The sequence below is a fragment of the Ptychodera flava genome, chromosome 21 (genome assembly GCF_041260155.1).
Source record: "Ptychodera flava strain L36383 chromosome 21, AS_Pfla_20210202, whole genome shotgun sequence".
Taxonomy (NCBI): Eukaryota; Metazoa; Hemichordata; class Enteropneusta; family Ptychoderidae; genus Ptychodera; species Ptychodera flava.
The window spans coordinates 9285474-9311124 of record NC_091948.1 but is presented as its reverse complement, the minus strand read 5'-3'; the positions used below and the strand labels follow the sequence as shown (position 1 = coordinate 9311124).

At 37.5% G+C, this 25651-nt stretch overlaps 2 protein-coding genes across 5 annotated transcripts in view; one reads left to right on the top strand and one right to left on the bottom strand.

The window, feature by feature from the left end:
- LOC139121334 (casein kinase I-like) overlaps positions 1–814 on the bottom strand; it is a 75455-nt gene extending 74641 nt beyond the window's left edge. The window contains exon 1 of one of the 2 annotated variants that reach the window (XM_070686140.1): positions 38–814. In XM_070686140.1, coding sequence (XP_070542241.1) covers positions 38–224 — 187 coding nt within the window. In that variant the 5' untranslated portion in view covers positions 225–814. The remainder of the gene's footprint in view (positions 1–37) is intronic. The other variant, XM_070686139.1, reaches the window with a different exon arrangement.
- A 245-nt stretch (positions 815–1059) lies between these two features.
- Positions 1060–25396, top strand: LOC139121332 (centrosomal protein of 120 kDa-like). Of its 3 annotated transcripts, none has more exons than XM_070686135.1 (17): positions 1060–1224; positions 3952–4244; positions 4931–5072; positions 6015–6157; positions 11565–11762; positions 12246–12485; positions 13800–14064; positions 14511–14727; positions 15865–16014; positions 16910–17024; positions 18163–18336; positions 18940–19077; positions 19483–19572; positions 20344–20549; positions 21126–21297; positions 22501–22745; positions 23342–25396. In XM_070686135.1, exons 1-17 carry the CDS (start codon positions 1179–1181, stop codon positions 23577–23579), a joined length of 3072 nt encoding a protein of 1023 aa, XP_070542236.1. In that variant the 5' UTR covers positions 1060–1178; the 3' UTR covers positions 23580–25396. The 3 variants fall into 3 exon arrangements, with proteins under 3 accessions (XP_070542236.1, XP_070542235.1, XP_070542234.1); XM_070686134.1 differs by having other exon boundaries at positions 6012–6157; XM_070686133.1 differs by having other exon boundaries at positions 6009–6157.
- Positions 25397–25651: the final 255 nt, after the last annotated feature.

The window sequence follows — 25651 nt, the reverse complement described above, 5'->3', positions numbered from 1 at the left end:
TCAAAACACAAAGCGATGCTTGAGACGAGTAACTTACCTAATCGCAACTCGCCGAAATTTCCGCAGCCGATCTTTTTACCAACTCTGAAGTTTGGCCCCACCATCAACACGCCGGAGTTACTTGAGTTGCTGGCACGGCCAGCAGAGTGCATCCTTCCTGCGCTCGGACGGGATTTTCTTCTATCGTCCACACGTTCCCTTTCCTTGTCCCTGTTACTCTGCATTATGACAGTTTATATTACTGTAACACAACTAAAAAAATCTATACAATTTATACTACCCGTTATTTTCAACGACGAGTTGTGTTTGAATTTGCCTTGGGTATTCGCAGAAATCACAGTTGTAATATCCCTCGACGGTACAGTCAGGTCGACATGGTCCTTATAATGATTCCTTAGGCGGACGGTATATCCAAAAATATATATCCAGGAAGGGATCCGGAGTAATGAAGAGTGTACCGGTTCACCATCAACTCGAAACGATTGCCCCAAATCTCTACCATGTACGATTACTAAAAGGAATATATAATTTTGTGTTCGCAGAGTACATTTCTTACTGACACGACGGAAAAGGAACTTACTGCCTTCTCGCACATATGGATCGCTCCGCCAAAGTAAAAAGACACGCCCTGCCTCCACAATTTCGCAACAGTTTACGACTTGGACCAGCTGATAGACTATGGATTATCAAACTGTCTACAATTTGGTATTAACAAAGCAGAATAAGATAATCCTACACGAGTATTAGCGCTACTCCAGATTCTAGACTGATGCAAAATAGCAAAAAAATACGCGACAGCTGAGTGAATCAACCACGCATGCTCAGTGTGTTCTCGTTGCCATGGGCGGGACTTTCATAAACAACAATAACAACCTTTAAAATCCTTTGAAATTTATTTGTGGTGCACTTGTTCGTGAAAACAATTTAAAGTTTGTCAATTGTTTACACACATAGGAAAAATATTGAAAGAGAGTACTTTGTCAAGAACTGGATTGAAACAGGCCCAGGAATCACTTATGACGTCACCACGTCATGGATCACCCGATTTACAAAGAACACTTCCGTATGACCTTCAACCTTCGACCTTAATGGCGGCTCTTTTCGAAATTTACCCGTCGAACTCGTCAGTCAGAAATATTTCTTGAGTTGGCAACAGATTACGCATTCCTTAGCCGAAAATGGGTGTCAGTGAGCAGTATTTGGTGGTAGTGTCCATACTTGACGGTGAGAACTTCAATTTCACTTGTTTCCCCCAAAATTACAATGTTTTTGTAGGGTACGTGTAGATGCATGTTGCAACGTTCATACAGCTGCCAATGGACGCGTTGCAGTACAAAGCAGTAGCACACTATAAAGCAGAATATCAGAAAAATCGTTCATGTTTATACGACAAAGCCTATCACTATCATCTTGTGCTGTTAAGACGTAATTTTAAAATTATAGTGAATTATCGGTGTATGACTTTGCATTGTCTTGTCTAACTGGTTTTTTTTCGTGTTGTTCTTCAAAGAAGATTAAGAACAAGCGAAAAAGCTTACTATGGTGTTATCCGTCAGGAAATTTATATTCACCAGCGATATTTTCAAGAAGAAAGCACTTCACTTATAGCAAAATCTCATATTTCAGCATTTATCAATCTGCAGTTAGTATCGACTATTGTATGAATACTAATATCAGTTATTCTAAATAGTTTACCACACACACCATATTTAGTAGATTATGATAGATAGGGAAATGTGATTTTCCAATCCAAAAATGAAATTTTCTAATTAACTACTGCAAAGTACTCATGCCTTATTGCCTTATTTAAAAGTCCAAATTTTGACGTATAAAGGTATTTGCTGTACAGTTGTGCATGTATCAACTTGCTCTTGCCTTACAAGCATGCTTTAAATATGGCTGTCTGTCCTCCAACCAATCACATTCTCCTGTCATAATGCTCAATGTTCAAAACTTTCTGACAGTCTTTTCAGATCAATTGTACTGATATTGGTATCTAGAAATCTTAACACTCACAACATATTGGTACATACATGGATGTACCAGAAGAATGAAACAAAGGGAAATCTATTCAAAACATTAGCTGTGATTTAGTAATTTTGTTTTCTGTGTGTACCTATTCTGCTTGGCTGTTTTATATGTCCATGGTGCATTGCAATGTAAGATTCGCCACAGGGCTAACACAAAAAAGATTCAATAATCTACTTTTGTAGCCTTTTCTTCTTCTTTTTGTCACTTTCTCACAAGGTTTGATTCAGAAACGTTTTATTTCACCTGGAACCAGACCATCTACATTTTGTTGTATACGAATATTATTTATCCAAAGAGTATAAAATAATAATCACTCATCAGTTGCTTACAGAAAATTTACAAATTCTAAGGACTTCCACATTGCTGGTTTATTCTTCCAGGCTGTTGATTTGAAATTGGGAGGGAGTTGAAATTTTGCTTTGAAATGCTTGCATGCAGACTCTTATGCAGTGAAGACTCAAGCACGTAACAATCTGTAAAGATTCCTCCTAAATACAGTTAATGTTTGGCATTCATTTCAAAATTATGTCGTGACAAATAGCCCTGTATTAAAATAGAACAAGAGAAAAGAAATGCTCAATAAACTCTTTTCACGGTGTTTAATCATTTCATTACGCAAATTTAAGTTCAATAAGAAATTCTTCTTTTGAAAGATCCTTAAAATTGTCAAGCTCAAAATTCAGTGATCAAAAAGTGAATCAGCTAGATTTGACATTCCAGTATTTAAGCTTTCATTAATCTATAGTAGGGATTGTGCTGTTTTGAAATGAAACACACATTTTTATTTGAAAGGGCCCTTTCCTTGATATGTTAAATTTGATCATAAATGTACTTCAATATCTATGATTTATTTCAACAAAAATCACATCACTGTATAAGGTAATATAGGTGTGTGAGTGATCAACTGTACTGCCAACAGATTTTTTGTTGCATTGTTCTTTGATAGCCGCCCTAAATGTCAATAGATTTATTGTGTATCTGCTTATAATAATGAAAGGGACAAAGTCGGCCATTTTTCATGAACTTTGTTTGATGCAAGATACTACTTAAATTGTTTGACATGTTGAAAGATACTGAATAAATGGGTGACCATGCATATATTCGAACTCGGTTTTAGACAAATTAAATGAAACCATGGCAAAAATGAATTCATGGTCATTACCATTAATTCATTATCGCAATGGTTTTTAACATGAGTCTTAAACCGGGGTCGAATATATGCATGGTCACCCATTCATTTAGTATCTTTCAACATGTCAAATAATATTGCATCAAACAAAATTCATGAAAAATGGCCGACTTTGTCCCTTTAAATACATAAAACGTTTAATCCCAGTTTAGTTTAATTCCATTCAACATCTGTTTTCAGCCATAACATCTCAAAAATATAAATTTGAGTTCAAACAACAAACAGTAGTAATATAATTATAAGTTTTTAGAATTACATATCCTTATTCAAACAATTGATGTTGATGACCTTTGACATCAAACCAAACTTGAAAAGTAGTTGATCTGTGGGTACTTCAAAAATTCAGAAAATTTATGATATTTTAAACTGTATTCAACTTTGCAATTGTGAATTGAAATCCTTTGAAAGAGAATTAGATATTTGCTGACATGGGACTTGTGCAATCCCCGCTGAAAATATTTCCTCATTCACATATAGAAATAATTTTTGTCAAGTCATGGTAATGGTATCATTCACTCATTGGAGGTCTCTCCTAGAAAGTTGTTTTGATATCTGCATAAAACTTTGAAGATAACCGTCTGAGATAAAAGAACCATACTCTGTATATAGCTTTAGTTGATATGGATCTGAGATAACCACAATAGTTTCAGCATGTCTCAAGTGGTATATTTGTAATTTTTGCCAGTTTCTTTTATTCTCTTTGTTTTATTAAAACTTTATTTGCATAATAGGCAGAAAATTTCCCAAGAGACCAAAACATAATATTGTGGTGGAGACAAGGTTTGATGGTGAATTCCTAGCAACAGATCCCTCAGAGCATGCAGAAACTCCAGAATTTTCTACGGAATTGGCGTGGGAATTGAGTAAGAAGGCACTCCACCAGCACAGGTTACAGAGAACGCCCATCAAACTTCAATGCTATGCCGTGGATTCTGCATCCGGTACCAGAGAGAATATCGGCTATGTTATGCTGGATTTAAGGACTGCGGCTTTCCAGGAAGAGTCGCCCGCTAAAGTGCCTGTGGTAAGGGTTCCTTCCCAGCATGCAGTTGGTTCATGGTCTAATCAGTTTATGGTGCCACTATCTTGAAATGATTTATCCATGGTCTTTTCAAAAAAAATGTGTTCAGTTATTTCATATATCAATTTTTTTTCACAAAATGTAATTCAAGATTAGAAAATCAAATGCTAATTTGTTGTACAATATGATAGTCCTGACTGAAATTGCAGAAGATCGTGACTCAGTGTTGACTGAATGTTCAGGTCATTTTGAAAATCCTCATGACACTGCTACTTATGATGGAACTAGACTTCTAAATTTGAGATTGCAAATTTTAGTCTGGAGAATGTCAGATTAGAATTTCCAGGAAGCTGATGTTTGATTTTGACATACAGTATTAGAGAATGCTCTGTATGATAAATGTTAGTTGTGAACAAATTGTTGGGATTTTTGTCGAAGTATAACATACATGTACACTTTTGTAGCAGAGTTATTTTAGTTTCTGTAATTAAGACCCAAATTCAAACCCTATGGTCATAAAGGTCATTTTTGTTAAAAACTGTGCTTCCATCAATAGTGAGCCAAGCCATGGTAGGCTGTCATTTCCACTATCATGATGGTAAGTTCTTGTTTAAACTACAGCACAATCCCTTCAACGTTATGTTGCAGATCAATAATATTTACTGTTCAATATCTCCTTACACTCACAGCAATCCAAATGGTACCCTCTGTTGAACACAAAGTATGCCAGACTCAAACCAGAATTGAGGATTGGTATCAGCTTGGAATATGAAGGCCAGACTAAAGAGGAAAGTTTCAAAGCAAAACCAGCTCCACGTAGGAAAGGACAAGGTAATACCAATCATTCAACACTAGACTTGCAAATAATATCAGAGGGTCTACAAGAATGAAATGATGAATTATGATGTTTCACAAAACACCAGTGGAGGTAGTGGTGATGCTGATTGGTACTTGTAGCGATAGCAGCAACACTGTGAAAGTGATACTGTTTAAAATATAACCCAGACAATTATTTTTTTCAAATCAAGACAATTTTTTTCCATTTCTTCCAAAATGTTGTTCAACGATTATAGCTTATGCCCAGTAATGTCAGTTTGGTCCAAAATCATCAAAAAATTACAAAAAATTCATAAAATTTGGTACAATGTTGCATTAGAATTTTGTTTGGAAAAATTACACAACTTGAAGGGTTAAAACTTGTTCAAATTCACAGCATGCTTATTGTGTACAGAATTAGAGGTACAGGCAACAATTGTTGATCGGCTAATGTAACTGTGGTACAATAAGTTAAATATTAGCATTTGTGTACAGAATGGCATTTGTCAATGGGACAGATGATCAACAACAGTATATAGTAAACAATAAATTCTAGTCATCAAATTATGACATATAAACTTACAAGTCAATCCAATGAGATTAAGTCTTGCCTAATACCAATAGTGCATGTCAACACTTGTCGTATTTGTGTTTCAGACAATACACTGTACACATGTCATATAATGCATATAAGCAACCTTGTGTTTATCACAGTAAACCAGTGTGAGAGTGTATTATCATGTTGAGTCTTACATACATTATTACCATAGTTATTACCATAGTTCTGCAATGTCACCCTGGAAAGATGATGTGTGTGATATTTTCAAGTCCAGTTGTAGCAAGATATACCAATAATCCATCACATTGCTTTTTAACATTACATGCATGATGAACTGTTTCTGATGTCTGGTTTGTGGCTGTTTTTTTTGTCTGACTGTCTTCTCCTTCAAGCAGCAGAACTTGATGAGGAACTGGATCCCAAATCTGTCTTGCCGGTGTTAAATGACATGGAAGGGTATTATCAGATTGGACCGGATCACAGGTGCACCGACATGTTTGTGCTGTCTGTAACTGTAGGGTTTGCAGCTAACTTAGCTCAGGTATGGAAAAATATTCCTTGGATAGTTCATTTTTTCAAAGGGACAAAAACTGTAAAATTTGATAATATTTTCACTATTTTTGATGTGTAAAACCAAGATTTTTGAATTCCTTCCTCTGAGGTATGTATTAATACAATTATCAGCCTACAAGCACAATGCATTGTTTACAATAAGCTATATTATTGTTAAAGCCCCATTAGCTACATATCGTTGCATTTTACTTGCCGCAATAATACCATCCAGTCCTCAGAGGGATGTTTTGATTCTCATTGTTAAGCCATATTGTCTTTGAAAATGCCACCATTTCATCCTTGGCTATGGATTTGGCATTTGGCATTCAGGCGCTCACGAGTATGTTTGTAGCAGTCGTAGTAAGTTGCAACTCAATAATTATTTAGTTCTTTTAAATCGAAGTTGAGTGTTTGTCTTTATTCAGGGCACGAAATTAACTTTTTCCCTGGTAGTCCACTTGGGCTACCATTTTGTGAAATTGATAGCCCAGTGACATTGGATAGTAGCCCATGCATATTTTAGTTTAGGGTTATTGTTTTTCATTAACCAGATAAGAAAAAGCAACTTTTCAAGATTCTGCCCATGAAGTGAATTTTCTAGTCATTTGATGTGAATACTTGCACACCTAATACCTCCAAAATGTTTCTGGTCCTGTACATTCAGCAAAAATGATGCGGAAACGCACTTTTCTTTTTTTTTCTATTTTTTTAATGCCTAACTATGCTGGTTTGGCACTATTGATACAACAGTTATTGTCTTTTATCACTGGCTGCATAATACTTACATTTTCATTTTAGCATTTTTGAACGTTCAAACAGGGATATCAAGGATAGCTGTACTGATGAGTATATAACCCCAAAAAAGCTATGACGCGCAGGTTCTGAAATGACGCACGCCGTGACCAAAACGATCTTTTTTTGGCCTAATGGACAACAGTGATACTCAAAAGTTTTGTGAACTATTGACAACTTGTTCACTCAGAGTTGTGCGCAAATTTTGACAGTCGTCATGACAACGACCAAGATCTTCTCAGCACGACTAGACATACTTATGGGGTTACATCTAGGCCCAGGGCCGGCCAGAACTAATCCGGCAGAACATGAGAAGATAAGCTAATCTTTTGTCCGCGTTCACATTACATTCAACGCTGTCCTAGCCTAGATCATTTGGTAGCCGACCTTTGACGTTATACAGGTCACAATGGCTGTCTTCGACAGCAGGAACATGTTCGTCCTGTTCTGGTTGTTTTTACGATTTTTGCGATTGAGACGGGACAATTTGACCCATCGATCGCTTTTAAACGAGGTATCTGGTATACAAGAGTTAACTGGTGAACCTCGAAGGCGAAATCGACGGAGTGGTCGTCAGCAGCGTGAGGAAATTCGGCGGTCAAGAAGGCGCTTTGTGTTTCTGACAACAATGGCCGCAAATGCGCCGTGGGTGAATACGGTCGATCGGAGAATATGGACACGGTTCCGAAGTCGTCATTGGTGGAAGATGTCGTTCTCATGTAAAAAGTGTGAAAGAGGATCCCCACCTAATACTATTCAAAAGGTTTCTTGTTACGATGTTTGTGTCTGTTTTGTTTCAAAAATGTGTTCCTATACATTCTTATCCGATTGTTTGTGTTAATAAAAAATGTTTGTTTCGCCTGGGATATTTGTAGGGAAGTTTGGATTAGTGTGTACGGTAATGTATTGTTTGTGTAGGGAAAGCTTATGGCGAGGTATGCTGCTTATAATCTGGCTAAGTTCTTCGTAAAACATACAGGTCTTTCTTCCCCGACCGCTTGTCCTGTTATTATCAGAAACTTTTTTGAATTCGGACTTCAAATATTTCATCTTACGCTTGCATTGATCTTGGCTACGATCAAACCCATGCTCTGACAACGCTGTGAGATGGTGTTGTAGGCGATTCGATCCCTTGACGTGCCGTCCATCAGATTTTTCACCATATCTTCGTTCCAAATGCCTAAAAGACACTTTTTTTCTTCCGTAGCCAAGTTGAGTCCTCCACTCGCCATGTCTGATACTGAATCCTCGAATAGGTCAAAGACTACACTGCATGTCAACTACAGAGGGCGTCAACTTGGACCTGAGTCGGACAAAACGCGTTCACATACGCTGTTTACTGCTCAGCCAGAGACCTGGGTCGGCCACAAACCACCCCTCTCGACTAGGACAGAAATTGTCCGGACAGTGGCCGGCCAGAACCGTTCACACCTGTTTTTTTGGTCGGCCACAAACCTGGCTAGGACAAGGGCCTAGTCTTTTTTGGATGATGTGAACAGCCCTACTGTAGCAGGGCTGAAAGCTCCATAAGCTGTATCTCTTGGCGATTTTTTCAGAACTTTTGTGTTGTGGTTTCCCCAAACTTTCTGCATTGAATCCTAAACTGTAATTTAATGCAAAGTATTTAGCATATCAACACAACCTATATGAGTGTAATCTCCATTGTTATTGTTGAAAATTGTATTAAAGTCCGGACTAGAATTCATTTGTAAACAGTAAACAATGATCACTACACACATACAAGCTGTGTTGACAAAAAGAATACTCGAAATTTCAGCATGACAAATGGATTAGGGTCAGACACTGTAGTTGATATACAGAAGCAGAACACTGAAAAACTTGCCACAAGTTACAGCTTATGCAAAAAAAAATATAAATTATTGTGCTGTTCCGATAACATGGTTTTCAAAAATAGGGTAGGTAGGTCGGCAGGAATTTTTTTTTTTTCCACAATATTTTAAATATGCATTTTTCAGGGTTCAAGGTGGTCAAACACTGGCCACAACATGTCCAGAAAAATGTATCATACATATAAAAGAAAAAAAACATAAAAGATATCCTAGTTCAAGTAAAAATCAAATGCCAAGAAACGAACGTGTGATTTTACGGGTTTTTTCTTTCTTTTTTTTTGTTCACTTCCGTGTTTACATAGCTCAAAAAAGTTTAGGGTTGGCAGGGAAAAAATAGGGTAGGTCAGGTTATCGGAACAGCACATTTTTTTTTTGTTTGGCCTCATGTCCCTCTAAAATAGACCATGGGCTTTCTGTAGGGAGGAGGCATATTGTCTGTGATTGATACATTATGATCAAAATGCAATGAAAATGCATTTTCATTGACCATCATTTCCTGTGCCTGTCATCCAAGTACATCAGTTAAGATATTGAAACTTGGTTGTAAAGGTTCACTACATGGTTGTCTTTGTAATTTGCATAACAAAGCCATAGTCTGGCCTTACTCATGTTACTGTGTCCAACTGGATTTGACTGCAATTTAGCTCATTCCAAAGTGACGGACCCGACATGGCACGCCAAGTACTGACTGAATTTTATGTCCCGGTCTTTGGTAGTCGGTGTGGGCTACCATTTGATGGATTTTGGTAACCCCAGGGAAAAGTTGGCAGTCTGTGGACGCAGGACTACCGCTAATTTCGAGCCCTGTTATTGTTTGAAAAAACGTTATGTGATCATAATTTTGTAGCATTTTTACATAAATTGCATTAAGTCAATTTGATTACGAACCATCTGATCAAAAACATGGCAAAAAGATACGGCTTTAACAAATGAATTTCAGCCAGACTGAAGTTCAGTCGTCAATAATTGAATTGGATAGGCTGTATTGGCAAGTCACACACTGGACATCAATGACATGATTCTGGGAGTAGAACAAGAGACTTTGTTCTACAAACAGAACAAAAATGACTGGAAAGTACATCACAAGGTATAGGTCATTGACCTGTAAGAGGACAATGTATCATGGCAACAAGCCCTCCAGACTATGGGATTGTGGGTTTCCGGCAATTTGACTATGTTCCACCTGTCAATCAAAGGAAGGGGGATTAGTCCCACTATGGAATGACATCGAATCATTCCACCTTCTGATAACATAATAACTGTATAACTAATAACATAATGATCGTAAGAACCCACACCCCCACCCCACCACCCCCCTCCAATTGTGGAGAGGGGACACAATCTCTCTTCAACATAGCATCCTAGATAAAACACTGCATTGGTGATGGGATGCAGCCATCTCCACATTCCCCCTAGGGAGTAAATGCTATCGTGTAGCATATACCTCAGAAGTACCCAGCTGTAAAGAGCAATTTAGGGTCAAAGGTCCTCTTCATTTGATCCCTTTCTGGGGATTTCTACCTGCAGGTAACTTGTCATGTTTATTTTACTGATATCCTGTGTATTGTTGGTTGTCAAAGGCTATTATTGTGTGACAATAGCACGATGATTAGTTTTTATCAAAAGAAATCCCGTAATTTGATTGACTGTATGGCATGGATACACGGAGTAAGAGATCTTTGTTCTCAAGACTTATAACTGGCACATCTCAAGTGTGTATGACAATGTACACAATGTCGTAAATGGGACAAAACATATTGAAAGCAAAAGATGTATACTGTTCCCTTTAAACTGAAAGCAATAGAAGAGAAAACATTTGACTGCAGGTGACTCAATCATGATTAATAATCTTTGTCATAAACAGGTTCAAAAGGTGCATATGTTGTCAATTCTGTAGTACTCACATATACACAGTAAACGGTGTTCAACATTAAATTTGTCTTTTAATCTCTATCATTTGTATCTTATTCATTATGGCCCTCACTCCAGACACAGGTTGAATGCAGTCTTGATAATCGAGGTATTGCCTGGAGGTTCATCATTTACTTGGATTGGAAACAACATTTTAATGACATTCAGTTTAAAAACCCTCAATCGCAAGCCTGTCATCACTTACATGATCACAAATTTCATTTCTTATAATTCTTTGTTGACAATATAATGTACTTACAGATGGCACGACACTTCCCAGCTGCCGAGAAAGTAGCTTACTTTTTAGTACCGGTACATGGACATTTCCTGTCCAAATGAAATATGGCCAGTGCATGATATTTCAAACTGTTGAACAAATGTGCTCCACAGAGATACACCCTGGGCCTTGGCTGATGTACATTTGCAGTATATATAGCAGCTGTGTAGAACATTACAGATTATAAGATATTTAATCCTAGTAGTGTTTCAAACTTGATCTCATTCTTGGCACATGACTTATCAAAACACGTGGCATTGTCAATATTGCCCTTCCTTCCTCATTTTTTTTGGTTTGTGAAATAAATGATTGAGAATAGACTCAGACTGTTCATTTCTAGTGTTTCATGTCAGCTATCATTCAGTTTGATCCACTTTCAATGAAACTCCATGAATCATACAGCTTAGTCATCAATAGTACTCTTCAACTATACCACAATGGTGATGCAAGGAATGGAATAAAGGTAACTTTGATAGAAATTAACTGCTAAAAAAAGCTCAGTTATTACTGTTGCCTGAAAATAATCTCTTTGATCATTTTTATTTTTTTTTTACTTTCATTTCCAGTTGGTGCCATCAACAATGTCATTACCAGCCAGGGAAAGTGGCTTTTTCTTCTACTTTTCCTTATTTGGTAACGATGTCACCAATGAGGCGTTCCACGACTTGTTAAATCCAAACTTTCCCGCCGAGAGGGCATCCGTCAGGGTCCGCAGCAGTCCGGAAGCAATTCAATTGTACTTTGCTTCACAACCAGGGATTCAGGTATGAGTGTTTCCGGACAAATTGCGATCACTACTTGAAATCTGACTCCTGTTTTCCTGCTACAAAGTACATATGTACCATTGAAAATAACTTTGTTTGTACCAAAATATCAAAGGTGATGAAAGCGTGAAACCAGACAATATCAGCACAGAATGCGTTCTGAATTTAGATTTTTCACAGATAGAATTGACCTTTACAATTTTTCATCGCTAGATCTTGATTTGTGTGAATTTATTATCATAATCTTTCCCTAAATGCTGGGTACTTGAGCTGAAAAATGTAACCTATATTTACCTATACCAGATCAACATGACTGTATTGCATACCAGTACGTATTGATACTGTAGTAACCATATTGATGTGTGATTTTAATTTCTCTGCCCATACAGCGTAGCATCCCATGTCTGTATTCAGTATAACTGTAATCAAATATCTGAGACGTATCTACCAATACATGTACTGATTTTTTTCCATTCAAAATAGATTCATCTTTGTTGTGGTGACAAGTCCCTCGGAAGTGCCGATATATCCCTGACTGGTCTGCTGAAGAAGGAGACTATCCCCCTGCTAGATAGCCAACCGGTGGCACTGGAGGGCGCTTTTCGTTTGGTCCCACCAACCAGAACCCAGCAACAGCTGCCACCAATTCCAGTGGACTTGGCTCCGATAGTTGGCATGTCTGTTTCTCTCAGAAGGGAAGAGGTCTCACTCAGAATACCCTCGGTAAAGCATTTAAACACTGAATGTTATTTTAGTTTGGCAAATGTTTGGAGTCACCATAACAACATAAACCCCACAATAAGTAAACACCTTTGACATATTGTGCAGAACTCCCATTTAGGTCATGTTAAAATGGCAACCTATTAAATGGTAATACCATAGAGAAAAGTTTCCTTCCGCTTAAGTGGGAAATAACCAGTATTTCCAAGTGAAGATTTCAACATTTTTTCAGAAGAAGTCTTCCAGATGGTGTCTTGCATAGTATTAGTAAAGTATTCTGGAATTTGGCTATTTTGTATTCTCTACATCTTTGTGTCCTTTTTTTACATCAAATGACAAAATCAATCAACTTGAATGTAAAATTTGCAATAGTATCCATAGCACACAGCTTACTCATCAAAGTTAAAGTGTGTGAAGCGTATCAGAAAATCTGTTAAAATTTTAGGTGATATCGTGCAGTGTTGTCATCAGCATGAAACAAAGAAGGTTGTCATTACCTGTCTTCTGTGTCATATTGTATCTGAAGATTGTATTTTCTCATTTGTTGACAATGATGTATCTTTCATACTGTGAGAGATAAGTGAAATGTTAATGTAGTAAGTGCCTTGAAATTGAGAGACTTAAATTTTACTCAAATTTTCTGTAAAAGAACTTTAAATAATTCCCTTTCAAAATCAAGAATAAAAATCAGGGGCAAAATTTCATACCAGAGAAACAAATTACCCAACATTAATAGACTCTCAAAATTCAAAATGGCTGCCATCCCTGTGTTAAGGTAGTATGCATCTCGAAAGTGAAAGACTTAAACTTTTGCTTTAACTTTCCTCAAGGAATCTTTCAATCATTCTCTTTCAAAATCAAAAATAAAAATTTGGGGGTCACCGTGCAAATTTTGGTACTAGAGAAACAAATTACCCAAGATTTACCGATATTAGTAATTCAAAATGGCCGCCATCCCTGTGTTAACTCCATGGAGAAAAATAAAAATTTTCGAATTTCGAAAAACTAAGCCGGTAAAAAGTTTTCTTCCACCAAGAGCTTTAAGATGAACCCCAACATGTGGTATATCAGAAGAGAATTGTAAAAGTTTGAAAGTCTGAATGTCTGTCCCCGAGGTGCGTTCTACCTTAACTCTATGGAGAAAAATGAAATTTTTTGATTTTTTACAAAAATGAGACGGTGCAAATTTTGCATAATCCATGCTTTGGTTCACTAAAAGAGTATTGTGAAAGTTTAAGAGTCTGAATATCTGTCCCCGAGGCACATTCTAAATTAATGCCTACTGTACATATATCCTCTCACTGTCAAAAAAATCAGGTGCCAGGACCCAGCACACCAGAGAAACAGCCTACAGAAGAGAAAGTACAACCTGAGAAGCTTACAACTCCTTCCAAAGAGCCAGGTGAGAAACCCAGCAAACCAAAACACTCGCCTCCCGAGAAGTTGGAGCGCCCCCGCGAGGCAGACTCATCCCCTGACAGCATGGGTGGCTACACACCAGTGGAGGAGAGAGAATCCACAACTGACGAACTCAGCAGTCTTACTCAAGAAGAAAAGAGAGAAAAGAAAGGAAAAGCCCAAGGTAAGAACTTTGGTTTGATGTACATCGTGACAAGTTTATATCCGGTACACCTTTGTTGAAAATGTGAAAGGTTGATGTGGTGATGTACAAAACGAGCATTGATTTCCTCAAGACGTAATGCAGTGTTTTGTCATTTTTGATGTGCTTAGTTGTTTTAACCTTAGATACATGAGTAAATGGAAGATTTGTAATTTGATAATGTTACATATGTACCATGATGTACTTTTGAGAGGTTCACTGGCCTGCAAAAAATAAATAAACAATAATATGAAAAATGATAAACATCTAATTATATGTAAGGGAATATTGTTAAACCTGATGAATAAATAAATTAGTATTATACAAAATTACAGTGGTTGTAGTTACTTTGACCATTTTATAAGTAGCATAACCAACAAATTGTAAACATATTTTTAAACCATGGCACTATACATTGTTTATCACAGCTGGTAAAACCAAAGGAGAAGCAAAACCAGGCCCTTCCCATGATGCCATGGGTGAAGCCAGCAGAGCCAAGCCAAAGGAAGAGGAGAGTGCTGCCAGCAGTAGTTTGTCTCAGGCCATCCTAGCCATCGACGCTGCCACTCATCATTTCTGTTTCTCCATCGATATGAGAAGTATCAAAGATGTGGACACCCCTACAGCTGCTAATGTCTTCCTGAGGTATGCGTGGGAGTATTGACGTCACCAGCTTTTTTCATTGTTTTGCAAAGACTTCTAAGTGATAATCTCTGACGCAGGGGTCAAATGTCAAGTGAAATATGACAAACAAGAGACGAATTAATCCATTTCATTGCCAAAATGTAATTTACTCTTTTTTATGGCTATGTTGGATGCATGTTTGACTTAGCATATGGGTACATTCTGTGCAGACTTGAGTGCATTATCTCTGTTCTGTGTGGGACAAATATCCACCGTGATATGACAAACAAGAGATAGATTAATTTTTGTTATCGCCACAGTGTAATTTACCTTTTATTGGCTATGGTAGATTGTGTGCACGTGGGAAATTTTTTTTGTTGCCGATCTGATAATCTGAGGATGAGAGATTTTTTAGCCTGTACAAGTTCAAAGGATGTAAAAAGAATATTTTGCTGCTATACTTAAGTGTGTATTCAATGTGTCTGTAAAGCATAGATTCTGGAGTTAGGGAACTATATGTAAAGATAGAGTACAAAGAAAAAGAACTTTATAAATGAAGATTTGTTGTAAATTAGATTGACAATAGTCATTGGAAAACAGCAGTGCTCATTTACTCTAATATTCCACAATTGTTTGACAAAATCGCCATCATCTTTCTGCTTTTCCACAGGAGTTTTATTCTGTACATTTCATTAAAATGCCCTGAAAAAAGTATTACACCGCAATCATTCAGTTTTTAGAGCGTTATATAGATAATCAGTGGTACAAAGAAACATGAGAAAAAAATTCAACAAAATAGAAACAAATCAAATTGTACAGATAAATGCTTTAGCAGGGTTTTTTTCCACACAGTTTTGCAGACTTTGCTTCCAAATACCTGAAACAGATTCTTATAAACAAGAGATTTAGAGTCTTATTGATATTTGCCCCATGGTTTGATAAAAATATGATTGAAATACATGTACAAAGAAATAGAAAAAATCCAGCAGAAATAATAATCTAGTAAAAAATAAAAATAAACAAAATATGGTAGTACTCCTAGGAGTAAACCCCCTCACTCCATAGTTGACATTTTAGATGAAGGTTTCTTAAACAAAAATGTCACTCATTGAAGATTGAAGGGAAACGTCATCTTGGTATTTTACAATTGTCTTGCAGGTATACTTACCCATTCTTTGGCAGCTCAGCTCCAATAATCACCCACCCACCGGTGGAAGTGAGACGCCATACAGAAGTACTCCTACCTCATTCATTCTGTGCCTTTGACTTTGCTACACCCCCACAACAACTCAAGGAGACTTTCCTACGGTAAGTAGTCTTTCCTCGTGAGTGTATTGTCATATCTTTGCCTTGACATTTGAAAGTCATGTTAAATCAAAGAGTTCCTGTAGTATTTCGCTCATACTTGCTCTTTGTACAGAAAAACAGGAGTTGTATCATCTATATCAAAAACAATCAATGAAGAATACCTGTACTGGAAACAGTCCATAAGGTATCATTGTTCCATCAAGTAAAGTTGATTCAAGAAAAATTTTGTCTGCTACCCTAGAATGCAAGAAATCCGTAATTAACATTTTTGTTGAAATCACCCTTCTTATTGAATTGTACTTAAAAGAGTAAGATCAGAGTAAGATCCTAAACAATGTAAATTTTTTTGTATGAGATCGTTTCACATTGATATGTTGACTGCTTTTATGAGAAAGTCAAGTTTATGTGGCACACCTGCCAAATGCAAAGATTTACAGATATGATATTATTACACTGATGCTAGGATTGTAATTGTAAAGGGCTGGGCTGAAAGGGAGAAATTAATATATAGGCTTGAGGGGCTGAGAAATATCGCGTGTCAAAGGTCACACTGTGTGGTTGATGTCTGCTCTACCCTGCGGTATCTTGTTGAATTGTGGGGCAGTATTAATATTCCACAGCCTTGCAAAGCAGCATTCCATGTCATTGCTGAAACCAGAACAGTGAATTATTTTACCATGGCTTGGTGGTGAATAAAATGACTTGGCTGTGAAACAGTGCATGCAGATATGCTGTCAGTGTTCATTACTGTGATCTGAGAAATCAAATTAATGTAATAAAGCAAAGCACAGAAATAAAATATTTATTTGAACGTTTTGGTGATTGACTGTTGGTGAGGTAGATGGAGCCAGCAGATGTTATAGTTTTACTGTCCTTTTACTGATTGTTTCAACAGGATACCTCTATTGATTGAAGTGTGGCATCGAGATAGAATGACCCAAGATGTACTGCTAGGAATAGGCAGGTTGTCTCTGGCTAAGATATTGAATGCAGATAAAGCTAGAGTTGCTGTAAGTGTACAGATCCTTCACCGATGATGCCTAGCTGCAAGAAAGTACCATCGTTTGCCATTTTATTTCTCTGAAATACGAGTTGCGAGATAACCAAAATCCACCTTTTTGGGTATTTTTCTGAAACTTGGTAGAAAAGATTTTTTTGATGCTCATCAATATGACTGGACATAAATAAGCAGTGACAACTGTATCAGAGACGAGCCAGAAAACAGCATTGTCTCGTAATGATCAGGTTTTAAAGGGGCAGGTTTCCTTATCAGTTTTATCTCTAAAGAAAATAATGAACTTGACACAACTTTCAAAAGAGCACAATGCAAGAACAAGGGAATGGGGACTGCTGCTGTAAACAAAACTTGTAAAGTTTTTAACTGCAATTAATGTTGCTTTATTAATTAATTTACGTAACACTTCCGTGCGCATATCCTGATTTCCGACTGATTGAAATGATTAAAAACTTTAATGAACAGTAACATATTTTAGTATTGTTGAGAAACATAACATTCACATTTGATTTTAAGTTCAAATGTCACTTTACGATACAGAAACTGGAAAAGCTGCCTTTAAGGAAAGCTTCTGCCTCATAATTTCCTTAATCCCCATTCAGCACCAGTGTACACTGTGTAAAGATTCAGATGTAGGCAAAGTTGGGTTTTATAATCCGTGTGATAGTTTTTCACTCAGGAATTATCTGACTAGACAGGAAGATATTTTTCTCTAGGCAGGACTGACTTTTCCTTTGAAAAGAAGCCAGTGTTGGAGTGCCCTCATACAACAGACACTCCAGTCCATCATCTGATATACAATCAGGAGAGTTAGTTTTGAAAAATTTACTTTGACAACTCACTGTGAACTGTCAGCAGAATTCTTCATGTTCAAGTGAATAGGATGTCAGATTAGCACTCGACTTCCTTAAAGATGCAACGCTCTGATCCTTTATAACAATTTTCATATCAGAAGCTCATCACAAAACTTTCACCTGAATGATCCAATTATACCAAAAATCTATAGTTTGTTGAAAGGGCCCCGTGTCTTATAATGGACAGAAAATTATGGGTATCTTGAAGATACTTCCACTATGTAAATTGTTCATATCGTTGAAGTCATATATTTGTCACTGTCAATCCTTACCCCCTAGAGCAAAGCTGAAGGTCAGCCTGAAGGATGGAGACAGATCTGCAGTGAGAGAGTCTTTGCAGAATCTACAGATGGTAGACAACAGCGTGTCTGTGAACTTCACATTGTGTTGGGTTTAGAAGACTATGGACCAATCAACACTAGAGAAGTTATCATCAGCACTGAACCATCTCAGGTATATTTCTTTTAGTCATATTTCCTTTTCCTTAAGCTCTTCCCAATCTCCTATTCTCCCATTCCCATGTTTCCTTCCCCCTTTTGGCCTTTCCTTTTGCCGTTCCCTCTTTTCCATTCAATTTTCACCCCTCCGCATCTCGCTTTCACTTACTTATTCTCAATTTCTGTCGCCATCATCACTCCCGTTTCCATCATATCTGATGATGCCAACCACCATGCAGTGATTTGCAGCAGCATCATCAGCAGTAGTATTTTGTATCTGTTATGAGGCATGCACTCAATAGCATGAACAGGGACCACTTTCCACAATTGTATCACTTCAATAGATGTCAACCATCCACTATGATCTTCACTCAGTATGAATGTTGTATCAATGATTGATGTCTTTCTGTAGTATAGTGAGTCAGAAGCACAACTCACAGGTAATTCAATGGACCTTGATCGTTAAACATGGCACACAGTAAGTTCCTCCAATGTCCCTACGGCCGTCTCCATAATCGTCCAAAGAGATTCAGACTTTTGAATATCAGTTTCACATCATGTAACCATTTTCAAGAATGGTGATGTTTGCCATTTATTTTCCGTGATTGTCACGTTCTAGAGCACCACCGTAGAGCAGAAACCTAAACCAGAAGAACCGGCAGAGCCGGAGAAAGACGCCAGGGAAACTTTAGAATACAAAGCTGCCATGGAACTGGAAATGTGGAAGGAAGCTCAGGAAGAGATGTATGAAAAGCAGGTAAAAATTTTCAGATTAAAAACAAATTGCAAATAAGCCTAAAACACGACATGAACATTTGATATACTAAAATTGTGTTTCTGGCTTAGGGGACTGCAAGTTTTGTTCTCCCATTGGTTATCAATACATCTGTTCCTTTTCACCGTAAAAGGATTCCAAAATTCCCAGAGGGTATTAACAGCTGTATAGTCAATTTGACTCAGTAGTGTTAATCGTAGCAACTATTATGAATATCACCTTCATGACAACAATCCTGAAGAAATTTTACTTTGTGAAATGAATCAAAGACATTCGAATTACGGCCCAGCGTTGAACAGCTAGCTGAGCTGTATCAATCAATATATGCGTGAAGTTACAATGTGCATCGTGGTTGCATGGTTTGACCTGGCATCCGTTGAATTTCAGCTGAAAGCCAAGGAAGTGCAACACATGAAAGCCCTGGCTGAGGAGTGGAAAAGAAGAGACAAAGAGAGGGAACTTCTTGTTCGCAAGAAGGTGATGTAGTTTTCCTTGCTATCCTTTTCATCATGTCAGTTGCTATGAATCCATCTCTTTGGTTGAAAATTCTGGTACAGGTGGCCATATCGACTTACTCTGCACAGAATTTGCTTTTTTCTGTCTTACTCATTTTCCATAAAAAAATTGAACTTTGCTCATCAGAAAATGTATGTTATGTAGAGAGGTCATGAAAATGGCACATTGCATAGACAGCTGGCTCATGGTTTACATGGTCAGATGCAGCATATATAGCACAAGCTGACACAAGTTGAGTGATGGTCTGATCTTGATACTGCACCATTCACCATGGACCTCTCTACAGTGTTTGTGCTTTCAACTACTCTGTGACAGTGTATGCATATTGTCACAGCTACAGATTCTCACAGCCCATTGTTAGCTGTGCAGTGTGATTCCATACATTCTCATCTGTACTCAGACCCTCGGAAATGCCTCTTTGTAATGCATGCCTCAGCAAGTTGACATAGCCAGCAAGGCCATTGCCAATTGCTGTAGTGGTCTGCTTGGCTGACCAATTAAGGGTACAGCAGAAAGTAGGAGAAGTATCACAGACTAAGGCCTTTGAGAGAATTTATATCACAGCTAAACCACTGCATATTCAATGTCTCAGTTGTCAACAACATGATGATAAAAATGGACTTCTTGTATATCACGCTATGTGACTGAATGAAGTGATATAAAGTTGTTGGAGTAGTTTGTCTGTCATCACACTTGCTTAACATTCCATCGTCTTCTGCCGTCTCTTCTCAGGTTGATGAATACGGTAGACTTGAGGAGCAACTGAGACTGGCCATCACTGATGTAGAAAAGAGAGAGAAACAGCTGGCTGCCAACGAAGCTGAAGTGATGAGACTAAAAAATGATTTACAGAGAGATTACGAAAGAAAACTGTCAGAATTGAAGGATGCTTCACACAGGATGAAAGAGGACTGCCTCCATCAAGTGGAAATCGAAAGGTACCATGTTGCTTTCATATTATTGCATTCATTAATTGCTATGATTTTTTTCTTAATTCCTTAACTGTCTTTAATTTATATTTCTTTTATAATTTCTTATGAATGAATTCAAGAAGATTACAGATTATAGATATCCTATAGGATGGCACCAACTGAGTGCACATAAATGAATAAGCCCTTTTTATTAATCACCGTCAATTGTCCAGTTAATGATGGAAGGACAGTTTCAACAGGAATGACCTTTTAGGGTTACTCAAGCCACTGTATATCTTTGCACCTTCATCCCCTCCCCCCTCCCCCATCTCTCTCTCTCTCTCTCTCTCTCTCTCTCTCTCTCTCTCTCTCTCTCTCTCTCTCTCATATTCTGTTCATGCTCTCTGTCTCTCTTGCTTTCTCAACAAGTTTCTCCCTGGAAACTCTAATACCAGTCTCTCCATTGTCCTTTTCATCCTCCATATCATTTACCATCCGTCCCTTTTCCTTTCTTTCTTTTTCCCCCATTCACATCCCCCCTCCCAAATGGCACACGTTGCTCCCATACACCAATTTACGCTAACCATATATACATACCATCAGGTCAAAGGTCAATGACCTTGAAGAACAGAAGCAGCGAATTCAGGAGCAACTGACAGCGGTTGAGAAGAAACTTGAAGAGAAAGAGAGAGATTTCCAAGTGTACAGAGAGCAAATAAACACCAAACCAGAAGTCAGACTACAATCAGAGATCAACCTGCTAACTCTAGAAAAGGTTAGTGTGGAATTGTTGTAGCTGTACCCTTGAGTTTGCGGAAGAATAAAGAAAATCTCTCACTATTTTCATTCCCCTCAAATTGCATTTCCAGGAACTCAGTAGAGATCAAAGATAAAGGTAGCCAATGAAATGGAGGTGTTAAATTTTAGACAATCTTGACGCACTACAGTTTACTGTGTCCACACTCTTTGTGCTCGCAGGAAAACTAATGTTTGACAGTCGTAGTGGCGGGCTATTTATCTAACCCGATGACAAAAGCCACAAACCTGCGCACTATTATACACGCTACTCTGTGAAGTCATTCAATTTTGTGTAAAAGCATCTTTCATTGCACTGGTCACATTCAAGTGGAAGAGTATCAGGTAGCCTGTGATGTGCAACATTCTCTGCTTTCATATAATTTGATACAGTGTTCAATAATTCTCATTAACGATATGCAAACCATTAAAAGGAAACTGTGTAAAATGTGCATCATAAAATGAAATCATAAAAGTGCTTACATGAAATGTGGACTATGATAACCCCAGTGGTAGGGTTCATACGAGGCTGTGACCTTTAGGTTTATCACTAGTAACTGTTTAATACCCTGATAATTTTTTTCTCTTGAAACCTCCAAACAAGGCTATGCTTCTACAGTGATTGTTTACTTTGATAAATCATTAAAATTACAAAGTCACGATTGTCTATCAATTTACGCAGTATAAAAAAATTGTAGGGAAAACAAACAGATATTGGACTTTGTGAAAAAAATAAACAAAGTTTATATTTATGGAACTATGTTGGTTGTGGCACTTTACCACTGTTCATCTGTGTTTTTCACACCACTGATTTAATTAACCAGCAGATGATTTGAAGTGTGTCTGTTAGAATTATCTGTGACCTGTGTCAATGTCTTAACTTCCAGCTTTATGCTGGATCAACAATCCATGGAAAGTCATTTATCTTCAAGCTACGATGAAGATTTGAACAAACAGGATTTTATAATTTTGAGACAATGAGGGAGACTTCAGCATGCTGAAATTGAAATTGATTTCAAAACAATATTATTAGAGAGCCTAACACTCACGAAATCATTATTTTAAAGAATGACAGAGGCAGTGTGACTGGTTGCTATGCCAACAATATAATGCCTATGTAAGTGCAAAAATATGGTTGTAAAATGTCCTTATTCGTGTTTCATTTCACCCATCTGTCTTGAAGGTTGAACTGGAACGGAAACTGGACTCGGTCACCAAATCCAAGATTCATTACAAACAGCAATGGGGCAGGGCCCTGAAGGAGCTGGCCAGACTCAAGCAGAAGGAACAGGCCGAGGCCCGAGCCAGACTCAAGAGACAACAGCAGGAACTTGAACACATGAGACTCAGGTACCTGGCAGCCGAGGAGAAAGAAGTGGTCAAGTCTGAAAAGAAGGAACTGGAAGATATCAAAGGGGAGCTCAGCAAGTAAGAAATGGTCTGATTTCTGACTTCAAGAAGATAATTAATACTGTACATCGTATAGGGAAGTGCTAGGTATTGGTTGTTATTTAGTAACTGGAGATTGGAAACTTTAGCTTTCAAAGTCAGCAAGCATAAAGCACGACAGTATGACTTATGTTACCATTATCTCTGTATAGCGCAGAAATACAAAGAATACTGAGTAAAATAACACTCTGGGCACCAGCTTTTAATTCAGAAACTGGAACTCAAAGGGGTTGTTTCATGCCTGAAGCGCTGTTGAACCTTCAGTTTTCTAATTTTTTATCGGACACAAATAAGAATAGTATGGCTCATGTTAATATATGCATTCTCAAGTTTTCTTCACAAGAAAATGTGATGCCCTGTCTTTATAAAAATGATAGCACTGCATGATTAAAGTCTGACTTTATGATGGCCTCTATTGAATTCAGATGCAAACATGAAGGGTGTTCATTTGATCATGTATTGTAAGTATACTTGAACAGCAGATGCCAGCAACAATTACACATTACTACCACTCTAGTGGACTGTCTGCTCCACCGATCTCAAAATATCCTTGAATTTTTCTTTCACCGTTTCAGGTTTCAGCAAGAACTGCAACAGCAGAAACAGGGATCTCCAGCAGGGACTACGAATGGCGAGGGGCAGCATGCCAAGGGCGGTGAAACTGACCTGGACAGCAGTGTTGATGACCACGTAGCCAGACTCATCGAAGAGAGAGACACTCTGCTCAGAACTGGAGTGTACACACATCACGATAGAATCATCACAGAGCTAGACAAACAGATCAGAGAAGCCATCACAAGACGCGGAAAGTAAATCGAGAGTCGACTCGGCCAAACTGTGCGACAGGATAAAAATATTCTACTGATTTCATCCATATTCTGATACACACGGTAGTTTTCCTGTTCATAAGCTATGACTAATCGGTGCTATCAGACAACCCTTTTCCCCCGTACCACTCATCTTATGGTTCAGTCCTATTGTTTTCAACACAGTGGTTTGTCTATTTAAAAGGTATCAGGGATGCACGAATCGAGAATTTAGGGTTAACATATTTGAACAGGCGCATGACTGCATGTAAATCCACCACTGCCAGCTAATAACACTCATGTTTTGAGAAATTCACTGAAGAACTACGTGGAATTCTTTCAAGATTTGAATAGCCATGTGAAATCCCTCCAAATTTCAACTATTTATACTGCCTTTTCATGCTGCCCCGACAACATACTGATTTTCTAATCACTCTGTAGCAATAACAGTAATTATATCCCATAAGCCTATTGTATCATTGTATTGTATAGTTATTTCAAGTTATTTTTGTAAAGTCTAGTAATGATATAAATGTATATCAACTTGGATCTGACACAAGCTGCAAAATTATTATTTGTGTTTTCATGTTTGTTTTGCATACAGCTGACTTAATTAACCAGCTGATGATTTGAAGTGTGTCTGTGAGAATTATCTGTGACATCTGTCAATTTCCGAACTTCCAGCTTCAAGCTGGATCAACAATCAACAGCAGACCATTTCCAAATAATGACAGGGATGTGATGAATAGAATGTTATTATTTTGGGACAATGAAGGAGATTTTCAGCCTGCTGAAATTGAAATTGATTTCAAAACCATATTATTAGAGAGCCTGGCATTCAGGAAATCATCATTTGAAAAAAGTGATGGAGACAGTGTGACTGGTTGCTATGCCAACAATGCAATTCACAGCAGGGTAGTAGAAAACTGTAAGTTGTAGTATGATGAGATGTGACAGCTGTACAGGCCTCGAAACTGAAAGACTTACACTTTTTCCAACTTCCCTAAAGAAAACTTTAAACCATTCTCTATTACTGGTAAAATCAAGAATGAAAATCAGGAGTCACTGTGAAAGCAAAAGATGACCTATTATTTACTGACTTTTTTCATTCAACATGCCACTGATCTCTATGGGTGAAAAAATTAAATGTCTGGTTTTCACTGAAACAAGATGGTGAAAGCTTCATTTTCTCCAAGAGCTTCCAAATGAACACATACAAACAGTCAAACAGGAAAGTTTGGAAAAAGTTTAAGGGTCTGAATATCTCTCCTGATGCACATTTGACCTTCATACGGATATTTAATTACTCGCAGCACTCAAATTCTGAACCTTATCACATTCTATAGAGAATATATAATATGTGAATTGTGCAGAAATCACAATGGTTGGTTACATTTAATATCTTCTGTGTACATTAATGTTCATTTTATACCTTTTGTTAAGTTATATCAGAAAATTTCAGATGTATATGTTAATATTCCTGTGTAATCTTAGACCAAAGTTAATTCTTTCTACATCCAACAAGCCTTGAATTACTGTTTTAGTTTGGTATGTCTCAGTGATCAGTTAGTGCATTCATTCCTCTTGGTTTGAGTTTGTCCTCTTTCACTTGGAAAATTTCCTTTCAGATTTGGACGTTGATGCTGTACTTAATTCAGGCAATAATTTCTTAATTTACTCCATAGCGTCTCTGTGCATCTATATTGATCAAAATTGTACTTTTGCCCGGATCAGAAAATGTGTCCACCTTCAATGAAAAATAAAACTATAAAATGAAATATTTTTAATTTAAATGAAGTAAATAAAGAAAGAATATTTTCAGAATTTGTATACAGAAACTTTTGATTGTATACTGTCTTGAGAGTTGTTGATTGATGTCGTTGAACTGAAACAAACCAATGTCAAACTGGTTGTAACCTCTTGGCACAAAGGTAGGTGTCTACTGTGCGTTATATAGGGCGCCACCAACGACAACTATTTCATGTAGGACACTGAAATTTTGCAAGTGTGGAAAAGCTGCCTCCGACTAGAGGCGCATTCAACATTTGAAACTTAAGATGAGCGTTTATCACACGTCGC

Bases quoted from the DNA above. Each gene is read 5' to 3' on its own strand.
- LOC139121332 (XM_070686133.1), top strand. From the start codon at position 1,179: ATGGGTGTCAGTGAGCAGTATTTGGTGGTAGTGTCCATACTTGACG. The intron at 14,065-14,510 runs GTAAGAACTTTG...TGTTTATCACAG, and splicing joins AAAGAAAGGAAAAGCCCAAG to CTGGTAAAACCAAAGGAGAA. The intron at 21,298-22,500 runs GTTAGTGTGGAA...TCTGTCTTGAAG, and splicing joins ACCTGCTAACTCTAGAAAAG to GTTGAACTGGAACGGAAACT.